At 37.8% G+C, this 18668-nt stretch overlaps 1 protein-coding gene across 1 annotated transcript in view; it reads right to left on the reverse strand.

Annotated features, from left to right (window-relative positions):
* LOC140463419 (uncharacterized) overlaps positions 1–18668 on the reverse strand; it is a 216929-nt gene that overhangs the window by 83627 nt on the left and 114634 nt on the right. Inside the window, exons 4-6 of the mRNA XM_072557330.1 lie at positions 16339–16435; positions 7849–8042; positions 4534–4649 (exon numbers count right to left, since the gene is read on the reverse strand). Coding sequence (XP_072413431.1) covers positions 4534–4649; positions 7849–8042; positions 16339–16435 — 407 coding nt within the window. The remainder of the gene's footprint in view (positions 1–4533; positions 4650–7848; positions 8043–16338; positions 16436–18668) is intronic.

Consider the following 18668-nt stretch of genomic DNA (forward strand, 5'->3'; position numbering starts at 1 on the left):
CCACTTTTCATTGACATTGCACATTTAGCATTCAGATAAGGATAGAAGGCCACACAGGTCATGTGTTGCAGTGTGAGTCACAGGCTCAGCATTCTAACCTGTATGATTTCCAAAAGCTTCATGATACTTTCTTCCTTGCACACTGTGTCAACCCCATCAGTTCTGAACTTCTAGGTATCTCCATCCAACACACTGGTTTGTGACTTCACCTACCAACATTACCTACTGAGTCCTGAGCCTATAGCTTAGCCATGCCAAAAATCATGAAGCACTACCCCTAGCTCCTGTTGAAGCCAAGGTGGTGGTGACTGTCAATTACTCCCCTCACCATGTCCTCCAATGCACTGTCACTTCCCACTCTTTCATGTTGACTAATCTTTCACAATTATTTTCTTCTTTGCATCTTAGTATGATATCTCCAAACCCCAAAACTAACACCCATACCACAGCAATGGTTGCTGATGATCTTCTGTGACTTTCGGTGAGTACAATTTCAGGATTAACCATGGCCCACTCACTCACTGTATTAGAAGGACAGCCCGGACTGATGAGTGATCAGACCCCTTTTTGATATCTGCGCAGCTCCCTGACTGACCTATTGTTAATCCCGAGACTGGTTGCACTGGATCTGCAAGACTTACCACGCCCACTCCCCACTCTGTAGTGAAATGGAAACCTTGATGCGTTAAGTAGCTGCCTAACCACATCCAAGTCTCTGGACCAAGAAGGAGTGCTGATCTTGACTAACTGTGGCACCACTCTCTGACTAATGGCAGTCCCCCTTGACTAAGGACTAATCCCTTAAACATGGAGACATGGCTATTTAGCTGAAGCACATGCAGTGTGTTTGCCATGTAAACTGCAGTCACATGCAACAGTAACATTTCCATCCCCTTGAAAGATCACTGCTGACAAACATGACAAGCTGCCTGCCTTTGTGTTTCCTCTGCACTAGAAGGCAAATCAAGACAGAAGTACTGTGAGCTTTTAAGTTTCAAACAATTCAGAGGATTTTACTCCAAATAACTGGAATTAGTTATTAGCCAATGAAGTAGTTTCCTTTATTTATGATACATCTTCAATGATATATCTTAAATGATATATCTTGCCAAAGATTGTCCACTGAATCAAGTCTGCCAGGTCAGAGTCTCTAATACAAATGACACTGGAATTTTCAATTTACAAAAAACTTCAGCAGCTACCATGTTCTAAATTTTAAGTACTTTATTGCAATTACCTTTTTAAAAGTTGTCTACATATGTTTCTGATTAGAATTTGAAATCCCTTTCTTTGATTTCTTCACACTGGCTTACATCTGTGGGCTTCTTCAAAAACATTTCTTCAATCTTATCTGATCATAATAATCAGTTTTAGTCACACACCACAGAAAATGCTTTCACTTTCGTCTTCAAACCCTCTACATTAGCTCCCTCCTCCCCCATCCTCAAACAAATTTTCTTCTCCTTTTATCTCCTTAATGTTTTTTTTCTGAAATATGGTTCGATGGTTAGTGTAAGATCTCTAATGTCTTTTCAAGTCTTTAGTTGTGGGCCAGGACAGTGAATGCCAAGGGGCTGTAATGCCATTGCGGTTATCACAACTAAACCTGATCCTGTCCTAAGTAGAAGCTAGGACAGAACTTCATTTCACATGCCTCTGATCTCCCGTAGTTCGGTAAAGAGAGGAGCTTGAATTTTTAACTCCAAACAGAGGTGGGAATCAGATTGCAAATTGCTGCAATTAGTATTTTGTCAGAAGAATAACAATTTTCCACTGCTGTATTCAAAGTCATAAAAAAAGTCCCTAAAAAGGTTGTGACAACTGGGGAAAGCCCACCAAGGAGCTTGGGATATTCTGAAAAGTAAGTGTAAAATGTTTTGGCTCCTTTAAATGTCACAATTAGATCCTGAAATGTACATGCTTGTTTAATGCAGTGAGTCATCATAGGGGTCTGTCCTGAGGATGTAAGTTGATCCTTACATTGGCCAGCATGTTGTCATGTTTTACAGTTCCTCATTAATTTTCAAAAATTCTACTGCACAAAGTTTGTAGTATCAATGATAGTATGTTTGAATTTGTTTTCATAGGGATTGTTAGTATGAATTTTTTCTGCAATGATTGAAAAATAATTCCCATTGCCATTGCATGACTCCTGAGTACAGTGCATAATCGATGCTAGGCATATGGCAATGGAGCGTACATAGAGTCATAGAACCTTATAATCATGCATCACAGAGCAGACTCTTTGGTCCAACCTGTCCATGCCGAACATAATCTTAAACTAAACAAATTCCACCTGCCTGCTCCTGGACCACATCTCTCCCAACCTTTCCTATTTATGTACTTATCCACATGTCTTTTTAATGTTGTAACTGTATCCACGTCCACTTCTTCCTTTGAAAGTTCTTCCACACGAGCCACGCTCTGAGTAAAAAATTTGCTTCTCATGTCTTTTTTCAAATCTCTCTCCACTCACCTTAAAAATGTGCTTGAATCTTGAAATCCCTCACCCGAGGGAAAAGACAACTGCTATTAAACCTATCTGTATCCCTCATTATTTTATAAACTTCTTTAAGGTTGCCTCTCAGCTTCCTATACTCAAGTGAAAAAGTTCCAGTCTATTCAGCCTTTCTTTATAACTCAAACCTTCCATACCTGGCAACACCCTGGTAAATCTCTTGTGAACCCTCTCCAGTTTAATAATATCCTTCCTATATCTGAGTAACCAGAACTAGACATAGTGTTCCAGAGGAGGCCTTACTCATGTCCTATACAACTTATCATGTTTGAATAAATTCTGTTTTGCTTAACATTAAGTTGTTTGACCAGTTGAAATGCATCTGGAACACTGCACGTTGCATTTACCTTTGAAATAAGAAAAAGTTAGAGTCTAAGCTACCTTCTTAAGATAATTTGAGGGTGTCTGGTCTTGTCTGTAACACAAGTCATATCCTTCCACAAGGCACACAATTGAAGTCATCATGAAGGTGGAATGTTGGATCTGACAGGGCACGAGGGGGTGGGCAGGGAGAGAAGTGATGAATTTTAGAGGGTCTTTATGAGGATTAGGGAGCTTAGCTGTTGTGTTGGATAACTGAGACAGGCCTCCTCATCTTCGTACCCACAATCTTTGTTTTAAGAGTCAAACAACATGGGAACAGGCCCTTTGGCCCAACTCATCCGTGCTGACCAGGTTTCCTACCTTCACAGCTATAAAATGGTCTGCAAAGCTGAAAACTAAAAGTAGATTAAAAACCCTGGGCAATAGCGTATATGGGTCAGGTGGGCATTTTGAAAGGTAGAGAATTGTACAGGGTGGGTCTACATTAGCCCACACAAAGATCTAGGCCAAGGTAAGCAGTGTTAAACTTAGACCCTTTTACAAACTTGCTAACAGATGTGACATTTCCATATAATCTTCTCTACTTTTCATCTATACTGAGGAAAATGGCTAAGTATTATTGTTATAAGTGTCTAAATCACGAATAAACTAATCATTTAAAATCAAAGGACTAAAGTTTGGATTCCAAACCCAATCTGATGACTGCAATTATCTGAATATTCATGCTACTTAATACCAAGCCAGTCATGTGAATAAATTTGTAAACATATTGTAAGTAAATTAAATCAATATTAACTGATGTATTTACTTTAAAATCATCGCATGACTTTTTTTGATATATTAACACCCCATATTTGTAATTTTTTTGCCTGAGTTAGCCTGTTCATAAATATCATTGTTTCCAGTGGTATGACAAGTGCCAGCCTGTATAAGATAATAAATGTTTTTACATTGAAACAACACCTGCTAAAAGAATCCCAAAGCCAGTCATCCGTGACTTCCCAGGATAAGTTGGCCTAGACTAGGTCAGAGTTACAAGTCTAGCCCTGGAATTAAACTTAAATCTCTTAAATTAGTCCACTGAGCTAACATAGCTGTTGAGTTGCCCTAGGCATATTATCTCTTCATTATGCCTGACTTATTCCTGTATCTCATAGCTGTTTACTCCAAAGGAATAATATGTTTTCACCCCTCTTGAGTCAAGGTCTTAGAGGCTCTGTTCTGCTAAAGAACAGATACCAGGATCTTTTCAAAGAACAAAAGGGTATCATTGAGAAGCAAGACAGATGGGGCTTATGCTTTTCATGGCTGACATGAACTAATTAGGATAACCACAGATTCTTGCCACTGAGAAGCATGGGTCAGTGAAAACAAATTATATGTGATTCCATGCTAAGGGTCTAAGGACTCAGGTGACATCAGGCAATGAGCCCCCTCCCAGCTTTCAATACATCAGAAAGCATCCTGATTTCATAATGACTGACACGAAGTGGCAGCTAAGCACCAAATTTTAAAAAGGAAAATCTAATTTGTAAACAAATTGAAATCATAACAAGCTATAAACAGCTGTCCTGGTTCTGGCAGATTTACTGATGCTTCAGTGACTAAAAATCACAATGTTTTTCCAAAGCAACTTCATTAATTTGTGGTCTGGCATTCATTAGGACAACAAGCCCCAGGGGACTACTTACAGCTTAGCCTCCATGGTAATGATGTGAGCTTTGGGTCTGCTGATTTTAATGTGGGTGCAATTCTTGGGCAGTGCAATCACACAGTTGTTACCAATTTTATGTGGACAGATCAGCGTCTATAAAAAATAAAATGTATTAAAGAATGAATGGTAAAACATATATTAGTGATATTTAAAAGGCAATATAAAGGTAGAAGATATGCACTTTATCAACAATTTAGTTTATGATATGATTGTACTAAACACAGTTGAATGCACAAATAGGAGTCCCCAGTGAAATAGAGAAACAAGCGAGTACTTGTTCTAGCCTGTAGAGATTTCCCAGAATGGTTAAAATCATCACAGTAAGCACTGGTAATGGAACTTTACACCGTTCAATCTGAACAAGCTGGTCTGTAGACTGGAGGGAAGTAATGAAGTAATTAGCTGGACTATTATAAGCACCTGTGACACTGATTAATACATGTCCTCTCTGGCAATGTTTCTTCTCCAATTTGTCTAAACCTTGTGTTTTCTGTTAAGCACTTCCTCCACAAAATGAAATAACACAGTGTACGCAAGGTAAAAGTTGAAACAATGTTGCGCAAAATCTACTGTAATTTGCTGAAATGCTCACGTGAGGCTTCATCATAATTATCCCAAGTCAAGTCGAACATACATTAACACACTATCCGACTCACAAGCACAAATAATGATGTTCCTGATACTTTTATAAGAATGGAAAATTTAGGTTATGATATGGTTAAATATACCTCATTACATTCTAAATAACTTAAGATTTATTTTGATTGAAAATCTTTTTTCCAAGTCATTAAGATAATATAGTAAACTGTCTTCAATTAGTGCCTGCATTTGTCGATTAGAAATAGTCTAATGAACCTTTTATAAAAACCACAACACAGCATAAAGTAATAACCCTCAATTGCACCATGGTGAATGATACTCAGGCTGCTATTAAACACATGCTAGATAATGCATCAATTTTTCCAAGAAAAAAGAACAAGGCAGTACAAACTTGACTGGGTGCTCTTTTAAGAATCATCATTATTCCTTCTTTTCCTGCACTCCTTCGTATAGAATAGTGTACTTCCAGTTCGCTGATATTTATTCCCTCTTAATCCCATCCCCCTCCCATTTCTCCTGCCCTGTAGAGAACGATTCATCCTCCATTGATTAAGCGTAACTCTGAAACATTGGAAAGGTCCAACTTCAATCACAGCTTATAAAATGGCAACCCAGTAATTCCAAATATGAAATGGAATTCAATCTCACCTTTAGCTTCTGTGAACTAAGAACCATCGAGGCTTGTTTAAAAAGGAATTGGGTTTTCTATTTCTCACACTAATAAGTGGCATTAACTGACCCTGTCCACAATAGTGGCCAGGATATCTTTCACAAATTTCAAGCTAGATGGGAATAAATCTGATGGATGTCTAACTTTGCTCTCCCTCCCTTTCTGTAGACAAAATCTAGTACTAATATTGCTTCCCCACCTGCACCTCACAATTGCAGCAAGACCATGACTGTGAATTCATTGTGTTGCAAATCAAGAGTACTAACTCACATCCTACCATTGGGTGCCAGGGCTGTTTAGACTTTAATGCGGCAGTACCATTGAGACACCCTATTGTAGACTGCCACTGGGTGGCATCGCTCTTTGGGACTGTGATGTAGGCTGCACCACTGTGTTATTCTTCTGACATTTATTCCCATTTTATTTACAGTCTCATTATAATAATCCAACGTGGAAAAATTTGCTTATTGCCACGTAAACAACATCGTGCTTCCATACAGAGCAAATGATGCCTAAAAACAGCCCACACAAGCATTTGTCAACAAAAACAACATGAGTAGAGACCAGTCAGCAAAGAAAAATCCCACTGGGAGAACAGAGATATGTTTGAACAAGAATACCAATTCTATATGTTTTATCCAGGTAATGAAGGATAGCAAGAAATTTAAGGACTTACCCTCCAACTGGTCTAACACATCCTCAGTGTCCTTAAAGTTTACAGGTGTATTTTTGGTCATTGTTTTTCCAGTATTAAGCTAGTGGTGATGCCATTTGTGAGGGAAACAAGCTCTTCTAAGGTAATTTCTTTTAAAAACAGCATTCTCAATGTGCATAACTTCTCGGTAATTTCTCTAAAATCAGAGGCCTTTTTGTGTGGTTTTTCTTTTTCTTTCTGATTACTATTTTCTGATTGCTAACCATTCAGTAGTTTAATCACAAAACTTGTTGGATTATGTCAGTACCATAATTTTTGTTAGTAAAATAAATGGATTAGTTTGCATGATGGAGTTCATATCAAATTCTTTAACATCTACTTTTCCAGTAATAATCACTTATTTTAGCTTTGTAGTATATTCTGCAGGAACAGTAAACATTTTAAACAATCCACAATTTTAGATTGACACACTTTTAAATAATTGCCCACTCTCCTCAAAAGGTTTCAACTACTGACTGAAAACCAAACTTTTCACAAACCTTGCACCAAACCTTTAATAGACTTTTTGTTAAGGTTATTTTAATTTTTTGTTTTTGTCTCATCTGAACTCTGGGTGAGCGGCCAGATCACTATCAAAAGCATATTTATCCACCTCTAATTTTCTACCTTGAACATATCTTCCAAAAAGGCACTGAACCAATGTTGGATTTGTAACCACAGCTCTCTGGTATTGTAATAAAGCAGGCACTCTTCAAATGTGAATCATGACCATGATCCTTAAATGGACAATGTAACTACGGAATCAGAGACAAGAATAGCCTTCACTTTGTTACCTAAACAATCCTGTTTCTAAGAGGGCTCACCAGATAACGTTCAGGATAGCCCAATTATTCCTTGTCCTTCTCCAGAAACAACTTACTGAAATTAGTTAACTCAGCTTACAATCCTGGAACTTTGTGGGCTGTACAACTCTATTGTACATCCTATAGCACCATCAGATACCCTATGAATGCTGGTTATTCGCCAATTACAAGGAGAGGAAGAGATTATCTCAAAATGAACTGATCTGTAATTTCTTCCTTCCTCCTATGCTGCAGGTAAGATTGCCAATTTATCACATGGGGAGTCTTGAGTTGCCAATTCTTTGTGTCATGTGAACCTAGAGTGCCAGCTAACAATGTCATGATACTGGCTTGGAAGCTGGGTTTTAAAAGAATGCCAGAGATTCTCACCCCTCACCCAGTGTTTTTAACCTTTTAATAAATTCCTTCCCCAATCATATGTTTCTTATTTCAGAATAAACACTACTTTTTACCCTGACAAATTTAATGTGCATACTGATTTCAAACCATTGACTTTATGCTTGCCTTTTCTGCACAGCTCAAACACATTGTGGCCCCCTTCACCTCTACATATGAACTTCCACCGTCGCAAGAGGTAAAAATCATGGCTGAATATTTGTTCAGCACAATTTCATTTGCAGGAAAGACATCGGAGAAAACTTCTTTTAGAGATTCATCCATGTAGTTCTCTAACCCACTTAGTACTGAAGGACTTGAACCTAAGAATAATTGAAACATAATGCAGTTAGAAAATTGGATAAAGACTTTTTTCATGTGATCCATTTCACCATTCTGAACATTCCTCTCTTTCTTTGCTCCTCTAAGTGCCACGCAACAAATGAATAATATTCCTATGTGTCCACTAGGTGGTGTCTGCTAACCATTTGCCCACTGTTATTCCCGAGAATCCCTCATAACATTTGTCTATTTGTATTCATGTAAGAAACTAAACTGAATAGAAGTGTTTTTATAAAGATTATACAATACCAGATCAATGTCATTTCAGACTTGATTTATAGTGACATTTCTAAACAATGAACATTATAAATAAGAAGAAATAATGTTTTGTGATTACTCTTTTACTCCACTGAAGATATTTGCCTGGATTTCCTACTTGCAGCTAGATGAATTTTTGACAGCTCTGTTACATCCTTCTATCCCATTTTGCTTCCTGTTGCCTCCCCCATCCTATGTTATGCTAATATCATTCAGTAAGCCCGATATGGGTGGGGACATTGAAATGATTCAAAGTGAAGAAAATATGTTGTCTGACATACTTCCTTCCATTTGTGTTGTTTGAATGCTGGATGCAGAGGATGTGTTTATCTCAGACTTGTAGCATTTTAAAGTCACTGGGTCAGGGAGTTGGTGCATTTCCAAAGATTTAAATGAAGTAACAGTATGTGCCAGCAGTAACAGAGTGTTCTCCCATGCAGGGTGAAGAGGAGGCCATAACATTTTATAAAGAATGTTCCCATTTTTATTGGTAGCAAGGAAGCAGCAAGGTTCCAACTGTGTGGCACACCTCGAGCTATTCAATTGCAAAACCTCATCTTGGAGAGAATGCAAAGGCAATGCACAACAAACTAGAAGTCCTACCTCTCAAAGATTATTGTCCAGCACAGAAGGTCCAAGTTACTGACTCTTCTAGGTAAGGGTTTCAGTGTAACAGTTACTGTGGCCATGAATGTTGGCAGGATATTAAATCAGTGTTTTTTTTGGGGGGAGGGGGGCAGTGTGGGGCAGAGGTGAGGCAAAGAGAACACAAGGCTGTCTAGAGCCAAGTCTGACGCTGTCCACAGTCAACTCACACTTTATAACAGAGATCACTGCATAGCAATCCAGAGTGGGAAAACAAGCTGATTTTTCCCTCTTTGCCAGCAAAAAAGCAATTCCAATTTTTATTTTATGGCCAAATAGTAATAGATAAGTACTCTTTCCGAGTTAAATTACCAGCACAATTACTGTTACAATGAAATGTCTTGGTTGAGTTACTGTTAAAAATGTTACTAGACTGGAACTCAGCATCATAATACACTCACTCATTGAGAGTGTATTTGAAACCTTAATGATTTCTTGTGTTTTTTCTTCATCAATACTAAGACTATTATTTACAGCTTCAACTCTGATTCATTTGTTTCTTCACATGATAAAGAAAGCTAGCAATGAAATGGCAATAATAAACAACTAGGGGTACGTGTACCTGGGCTTCTGCCACGTCAGCAATTGTTTTAGCTCTCAGCTGCACCTCATGCCAAAACAATCCCTGGGGTGGTAAAACCCCAATCTGTGTACCGTTTGTCGTTCCATTATTATTGCCTAATTAAATGACGATTTAAAGCATATGGTACATCTGTTAGTGTCTATTTTTATTATCCCCTTGGACTAAGATGGAAATTGCGATTGGCTGAAGAAGTGTGGTGTGTGAGAAACTGCTTGTTACTATTTCCTGCTAATTCAAGTCAGTGAGCAACTAAGCTGAGGCCATTACCTGGCCTTGTCACAAGGCACCGGCTGGAGCATGGAAAATGCCACAGAGAAGCTTTTCGTTAAGTATTCTATAAGCCAGATATGTTGCCCAATTTGTATTGATGCAAAGCAGCTTTTGGCTTCATCTAGATCCAAGCTGTCCGGAGCAATCTGGGTGTGAAATTGTCCAAATTAAATTTAGGCTAGCGGTGTGAAAGTATCTTGAAGAGGTGGTCTAAGAGCACTCTCACTTTTCACAAGCTGCAGGTGGTGCAAAGGAAGGTTTAAAATGATCCCCCACAATCCACCAGCCACGTCTTTTAATCTGAAGAGTAATTGTTATTTGGTTGCTCACTTAATTTTCCTTATCCAAAGTGGTGCAAGTCTGTTAATACGGTTTAACTCCAGCAATTCTAAATCACTCTAAATAAAACCAATCTTATATTTGTTTCTGTGGTATAGTAATACCTTCAGAGTAGCATAAAGCATACACTGACTGTTTCATGTTAATTTTGTGATACATGAACCAATCATCAATGCTGGAGTACTTTACAATTTTATAATATTACATTCTGCTCTCTACAACATTACATGAGCACAGAGAGTGTTTTTTAAAGAGAGGGCTTTTGATACAAGTATCAAACAAAGTAAAAGTATTGCTCAATCCAGAGTGAATAGGAGTTCCTCAGGTTATGGAACTGCTCAAGAATGCTTACAAAGAAAGCCTGTTGCTTCAGGCATTTAACCCATCTTTAGTCACTTCAGCAGTGCCCTTTTCAATAGAGAAATAGACTCAATTTACTTCGCATTTTGATTTTGTTTGAGGTTATTTGATGCAAAAAACTGGAAAATCCACTGGCACCACCCATGTTCAACATGAACCACTTACCTTGTCACTATGATTGTCAGAAAGGCAAGGAAAGATCAATGGTTCTTCTGTACTTGGCTCACACCCAAATAAAAATGAAGGGCATTTCACAAGACAATGCCTGAAACTTAGATGTCACATTGTTTATGCTCTAAGTCTTTGAATAAGTGGAGTTTACCTGAAGACATTAAGTGTTATGTGCCTACCTGTTGAGTGAACAATGATCTGTAATCTATTGCAGGTGTCTGTGTCACCGCAGCTTTTATTGTTGGCTTGGAAAAACAAATATCATTATATTTTAAAATCTTTTTCAATAAGCCAAATCACAGTTTATACTTCTGAAATACTGGTGGTCCGTTGTGCAAGGATGCTGATCCAGAGCCACTGGCTATCCCTGTGTCCCATCAGCTGGCCTTAACAGATATTAGAAAATCAATTATAATTTGATTATACTCAAGTGATATACATGATAAGATTCTTGTGGCATAGTGGTAGTTTCCCTACTCCTGAGCCAGGGTTCAAATCCCACTTGGTCCAGAGTGTGCAAAAACATTGGGATTGATCGGGGAAAAAAATATTCAGATCATATATTTGGAAGCCATGATGTCAAGCACCAGTGGAAATATAAGGTCTATTGAGTACCTGTTTACTGGTGTCACTTCACCAAATTCCAGCTACTGAGATTTTAAGTTCCCATGTGAGATTTGGCTGGTGAAGAACAAAAAAAAACAGCTAGCAGCAATAAACAATGGTGGCTAATTTTAAGGAGGAAGACACCTTGGATCAAACATTTTTACACTGCACAAAGGTCACCTCTGAAGTCTTGGCTGAAAGTCATCTCTGGCATCTGAATGAGCCTTGAGCATATTTGATGAACTAAATCCCAGCAAAACATGTGCTAGCTGGCACAGGATAGGAATCCATTCAAAATACAACAAGACAATATTCAATCAGCTTCTGCTCAAAGGGCACTGGCCTCTGTATTATTGCTATTGTATTGTTAGTAATAGTATCTTCAGAGTTTTTAATACAATATTTAATCATGGATACTAATATTATCCTAGCTAGTTCTCTAAATAAAATATCTTAGCTAAGAAGTTGCTTTGGAAATGAAAATCAATTATGAAAAAATACATTATAATGAAATGCTTTTGTTAAAAGAAACTAGAATTCTATTAATAAAATGTCATGTACATATTGGAAGTAGGGATTTAAAACCATTGTATAATTGAGTGGCTTGAAAAGGAAATATTTCAATATAAAGTTTCTGCTATTGGTGATAATCACAGCTCATATTTCTGCTGTCTAGTCAAGCTCCAAAGCATCCCTCCACAAACTGTGCTATATCAATCATGTGTTTGGTATAGACTACTTTAGAAAAAATTCTTTACAGCAGAGCACAACTGCACCAATCAACATGAATTTGTAACCATTGCAATATGTTTATACGGATTTTAAATTTGCAGTTTCTTTATATTCTCATGCTTTCAAATATTTTTATTGCTTCTACATAAGTTAGGGATAATACCACTGAACATAGAACACTTTCTCTATTATTCTGAACCCAGGATCAGCACTTTAGGTTAGATATAACACTGATTGGCTTTTGTCCTGATCAACTCAGGCAGCAAATGGATATTTTTTCACCTCCCATAAGTCAAAATAAGGAAAGTAATTTCTTATCAGATGATACAATTTTGTGTTTTAGACTTATGTGTACCATCAACTGTTTATGTCACTCAAAATCATTATCCTATTCTTCTGTTTAATTTAGACCCAAGTCCAGAGAAAAAAGGTAGTATCTTAAATAACTTAATCAGATTTTCCTTCATTCTTCATTTTATATATTTTCTTTAAACAGGACCCCTACTATTTGGTTTATAGTACTAATGTTATAAGAACCTGGCTGTGCACAGTACAACTTGTGTTTTCAAGCTGCACTGAACATATAAACTATTACCACTGACACTTTATATGCCACATTCTGCCACTATTTTTTGGACTTGGGTGGGCCGAATTTTCAATCTGTGCATCCAGTATGTCAGCAGTACGACATCAATGTCTCAGCCAGAAATTTAAAGTTGCAACTGTAACTGTGCATAATATTATGTCTGTATATTCTTCCATGTGTGCAACTCTTTCAGTACTGCTGACAATGCTTTGAATTCTGTGCCACAAGGTGAACAAAACAAATTTCAGAACACCAGCAGCCTTGAACATCACAGACCAATCCTTTTTGACACAGTGACAATATTTCAGCTGAAATTTCTTTGAACATAGTTCCAGTATCATATTCCATTGGTAACATTCTAGATAGATTATATTGTAGCACAGGTGTGCTGACAAAATGCAGTTAGTGAGCAACTTTTTTTTAACATTTAATTGCATAGCAATTGACAGGATATGCTAACTAACACTTTTTTATGCCATGTTCCTGGTCCCACATTGTGAGTGGTGTATAAATGAGATAATACTGCTAACTGGCATCATTTTCAACCGCAAAACAGAATGCAAAAGCGTATGGTTAAGTTAGCAGGTTCCACATTTTATTGCTTAATCCTACTTCTTCTCAAGTGACCTGGTTTCCAGTGTGAGCTACACCTGCTTTGTGCTGCAGAAGACTCCCCCAAAATAATAACCCAAAGTATATCAATGGATTATACAAATGCAAGTCAAAAACAGATGACTGAAAAATGCAGTCCCAGCTCAGGAAAGAATTACATTTAACTATCTCTCCCACTCATTTCAGATGAGTTGTCCTGCAATACATCTATCTGTTATGCCTTTTAACAAGGAGTCAACATGGCACTGAATAAACTTAGCATTTTCAGCAATGATCCCAGACCAATCCACCAGATTACACCACAGTCATTTTGTTTATAAATGTAACTATTTCAAATATTCTCTGCATTTAGCTTTTTTTTAAAAGGGTGACATGTAGAATAAATATAAAAAACACAACAGAATGCCAATTGTCTTGAAGTGGGATATGGAAAAGATTTATGGAGTTAATAATCTGCAGAACTCGTAACCTGAGCTATGAGGTCATTTAGGCACAGATTTCTTTCCACCTTCATTCTGAAACATATGGGATCGTCTATTTGCTGAGTGGTAATAGTACCTCCACTGTGTCAACTGCATTCTTGCAATGTCAAAAAATTAATAGCCTTCAATATATTTTTATATGATTTGAAGTAAGTTTGCAATAAATTTTGCAGCAATTGTGATGATTGCACTTTCTCTATATTTATATATTTCTCATACATAGTACACACTGCAGAGCAAGTCTCAGTGCTCATTTATGCAGCCTTCCCTGTTTGAGCAACTCATTGCAAATTTCATTGCCCTCTTTTGAATACCAATAAATGAGTCAACAAAGTCATTATTGTTGACATTGCTCAATATGACATCAGCGTTAATAGTCCAGCATAAACCAATTCACAATTGATACTTAAGGAGTGAGATTCTCTGATTTGTAGTCTAAGTGTGGAGGAGAGGTGTTCAATGTTAACTGACTCACTGTCCCCAACCATTGAGAAAGCTTGTTGAATTAAGCTCCAAACAGCTTGTTAAGAACTGATCAGTGAGTTTCTGAGTCAATTGCAGGGTCTTAACAGTCAAGTATTGCTTTTCCAGGAGCTGCAGGCTAATCAGAAACAGCTTCGACATCCTAAAGATTATTGGTTGAAGTCCAGTCTTCAAGGAATCCAACACGTGGAAGGTAAGTCTTTATCTCTTGTTTTTTTATGGGGTGAGGATCATTGAATGAGAGGGCTAGTCAGGGGATTCAGAGGCAAGGGAAGAAGGATGGCTGTCAGTGGCCACCCGCTCATGACCCCATCATCCCTGTTTAGATTGCAGTAAATGGAAGACTCACTCCACCCAGAGGCAGGTTACCCTCTTTCTCTCCAGGTAATTGGGCTGGTGGTGGGTTGAGGCCATTAAGTAGCTATTAATCCACCACTTGAGGGCCTTATTTGCACCTCCTCTGTCAAGAAAGGCAAGTCAAGAAAGTTTCCAATGTACCTCCTCAGCCAGCACTTTATTGCTGAGGTTGCAAGAAGGGGGCAGTACCTCGACAGACGCATTAGAATAGTGTTGCAGAGGTTAACACACATCCTAGGCAGAGAAACCAGTTTTATACCAAGATCCTAAACCTATGCAATATTTTCTTCCAGAGAAGCTTAACAATCTTTTGTGCTTGTGATCTGTCCATATTGAACTCACTGTACTAAAAAATTCATGAACAGCATTGCTTTGGGATCTATTACAATGCTTTTCTATGAAGCAGAAGTCAGAAATGAAATATAAGGCCTGAAGGCTTTTCATCAGGATCATACACTATATCTAATAACTTCATTCATCAGCATTGCTTTTGTCCCAATATTTTCAGTTTATTCATATTGTTATGCAAAGGTGTAGTTATTAAACCACTGCATTCTTCTGGAAAATCCTGAGACTTGAAGCAATTAAAATGATTCCAAGCTGCACGGGTGTCCTATTTCATTATATTCTTGGATGAAGAAAAGCTTCTTTACCATTCTGGGCAAATACTCACTTCTGAAACTACTTTTTTCTCATGTGAATAAAATACAAATGACTTCACAACTTGTTGTGTCCAAGTTCTACTGGAGTGAATGGCATGTGTCTCCCATCCCCCAATCAATTTTTTTTAACCGCATCACCTATGACACAACTGCTTTAATGCATCTTCCATACAGGCTATAGAAAAGAAGAGATGTAATAGCTCCAATCAGGCATTTAAGTTAAAATTTAAACTGAAGGGGACAGTATTAGACTAGCTGAAACACTTAATACTAACCTTATGTTAAATTAATAGATTGACTTAAGATCTGTAAATAATGAGGCAGTTAATGTCACGGTACTCTGTTTCTTGTTGGTTTATTAGCATTCTTCACATCTTCACCCCTGCTAAAGAGCTATCCTTCACAGACAAAACCACTGTGCTAGTCCCACCAATGGAATCAGGTGAGAAGGTTGGAAGTGAACCATTATACAGGGCAGTGCCGATCTGGGTTTTGAAATATTCTTTTCAATGTATCATACATCACGTTTCATAGAAATCAGCTTTGGTGTGAGCACTTAACCCAACGTGCAGCTGTTAATTTCCTTGACAGGATTAAAAAATGAAATATTATCATCTACACATTGTTTGTGATCTTTCTCCCGTCTCTGGTTTCAAAATTAAATTAGACAGAGCAGATGTGACAAGTGAGATGAAGGTTGGTTTGTATTACATCTGATTTTTTTTGATGCACTCTCAATTTCTGCTTTGTATTGCAAATTTCTGACATAGTCCCTCCCACCTGACTCTGAATTGGAATCTGATACAGAAAGCTTCTTTCTGAAAAAGAAGTCAAGAGGTTGTTGATAAGTTTACATTTTGACAGTTTAAAAATTTCCTTTGATTTCTGACATGGATTTCAAGTTCCCATGTCATCTGGCCTTGGAAAAAAAAACTTCAAGAGTGGTCTCCCCAACCAATTTGTATGTGTTCAAGGCTACAATGAATTTTATCACCCTCAAGTTGCTGCATAGACTTGCTGCCCTGGAGACCATGCTTGAGGGCTAACACCTGTTAGCGGCACAGACCCAATGAAAAAAAAATCTTCATTAACTCAAGAAATCAAAGCTTAAGGATAAAAATATAATTTTACCTCTTCCTAATCCTGAGCTTCCAGAAGTGACCTTTGACACAGGAGCTTGTGTGGTATGTGGTGCAGATTTCACAGATTTTTCTTCATCTTGTCTTTCCTTTCAGAACAAAGAAATCAGAGAAATAGTGGTGAAAGTTGCTAACAATCTTGTCCAACAAAGAACAGAGCGTCAACTAGAAGCATGTGAAAAAAATTTCATAATTCTACTTATTTGAGGCTTTATTGAGTTAAACTGACAAGTAATAATTAAGAGGCTAAATGCCAGCGTCGAAATTGAGCAGTAAATGGGGCCACACAGAAAGCTGGAACAGCCTTCCAAAACCCTAGGGTGGGTTGGGAGAGGTCACTGGTCAGGGTAATTTCAGGAAAAGCTAATTTCTCAACTACCTTTAGCAGGTGGCATGGCACTCAATGACTATTTACTGAAACTTGCCCAAGGAAGTTAAAAAAAAACAAAGGTCATGACAGACAGGAAGAAATGGAGAAACAAAATCCTCTCATCTATTTCTTTAAATGATTGCATGAAAAAGTCAATGAAATGAAGGAAAATGGATGGAGGGACAGGGTACTGAATCAGGCAACCAGCAGAAGGTCTTAGACACCAAACCGAGTGAGTCAAATTGCCTAGGAAGCTAACTAAACAAACAGTACATGGCACACAAACAAGGACTGCTACACCTGCGGGAAATGCAAGTTTAAATGAAATGTGTTTCATCCCCTGTCAAACCATTTTTAAAAAAAATCGAAAAGGTGACCATGTTAACCAGTGCAGCTGGTGACACTGCTGCCTGCAGCAAGGTCAGAAAAGAGTAAAGTGAACAGAGTAAGTATTGTTTTTCCAGCACACAGCAAAAACATAGCAGGGAGCACTTTTAAAGCACAGCTGTGGTCACGTTTCTCTGCCGGTGACATTGATCAGATTCACACAACACCATAGACAACTCTTTAATTATTCAGGTATCATCACAATTTCTGCTTTAATGTGTGAAAACATAGGGCACAGTTGTTATTAAAACAATGGGAATGAGAGGGCCATGAGTAATCTAAATTTCCACCAGCATAATGATCAGTGTTGACTTATCAAGAGTCTACGTAATTTGATTAGAGTAAAGATCCAAACATGCAGACTGACACTGGGATCTTTGCATCTGTTATCGAAGATTTGATTAGCTTTGCACAAAGTGCAAGATTAAACTCTCTGGTTGGTGAAATTCAAACCACCTGCATTATAGATCGACATCAATAGGGATAATTCTACGTTTTCCCAATGAGTAAATCCAACCTATATTAAAAAAGAATTAATTAATAATGAGTTTCAGGTAGGCAAAATTTAGCATCTGTGCCTGGGATTACAATATCAAAGCACACTGCTGAAAATCTTGTAGTCTTTATTAAGGTTTAACTCAATTTAAACATCACTTTTGGACCAATTTCCTTTCATGAATTAATAAAAGTTCCAGGATTTTGCAAATTATTCTTTCATAATTCATTATCAGCCACCATTTAAAGAATGACTGGTAGCTAATAAGATATTGGGCTACCCATTGTCTGTAATTTTAAAGACTCAAAAAGTCAATATGTGTTTCTAATAAATTACTAATATGATCCAAATGACAATATTTTTAAAGCAATTTTTCTTTCCTTTCAATTTTATATTGCCACATATATTTGTGCTGAGAGCATGGAGACAAATGCATTTGCATTTATATGGCACCCTTCATAACCACATGATGCCTGATTGCTTTATAGTCAATTAAGTACTTTTGAGATGTCGTTACTGCCGAAATGAGGGAAACATGGCAAATAATTTGTAGGCAGCAAAGTCTTACAAACAGCAATGTAAGACTGACCCATAAATCTGATTTTGCATTTGAGGACCACATAGTGAGCAAAATTTGTGGCAGTGACATGGGTCCCATCCACCGTCTGAAGAATCAATGGGGCCTAAGGCAATCAGGCACTTACCTAATCAATCCCTGATTGAATTAAGGCCACTGTAGGGTAGAAGTCCCATCACAAGAGCTGCTGGCTAATCATAGGCTGGCAGCTTTGCAGTATCAGCAAAATTGGCACCACCAAGAGTGGTAGCCACTGCCAGTATTTCACTGCAGCCTATCCAGAAAATTGACAATGGATTCTCTGGAAACTGACTGAAGTAGTTGGAATGGGATGAGATTTGCAGGGAGGGACAATAAGATAGGGATTGGCAGCAAGGGCAAGAGCATGGCTTCATCTGGGTTTCCATCCTCCCACACACCTTCCCAATGTCTTTTTAATGAGGAACACGAACCAACAACCCCCATCAGTTGAGAGTCCAGGATTAGAGAGTA

The sequence above is a fragment of the Chiloscyllium punctatum genome, chromosome 38 (genome assembly GCF_047496795.1).
Source record: "Chiloscyllium punctatum isolate Juve2018m chromosome 38, sChiPun1.3, whole genome shotgun sequence".
Classification (NCBI taxonomy): Eukaryota; Metazoa; Chordata; class Chondrichthyes; order Orectolobiformes; family Hemiscylliidae; genus Chiloscyllium; species Chiloscyllium punctatum.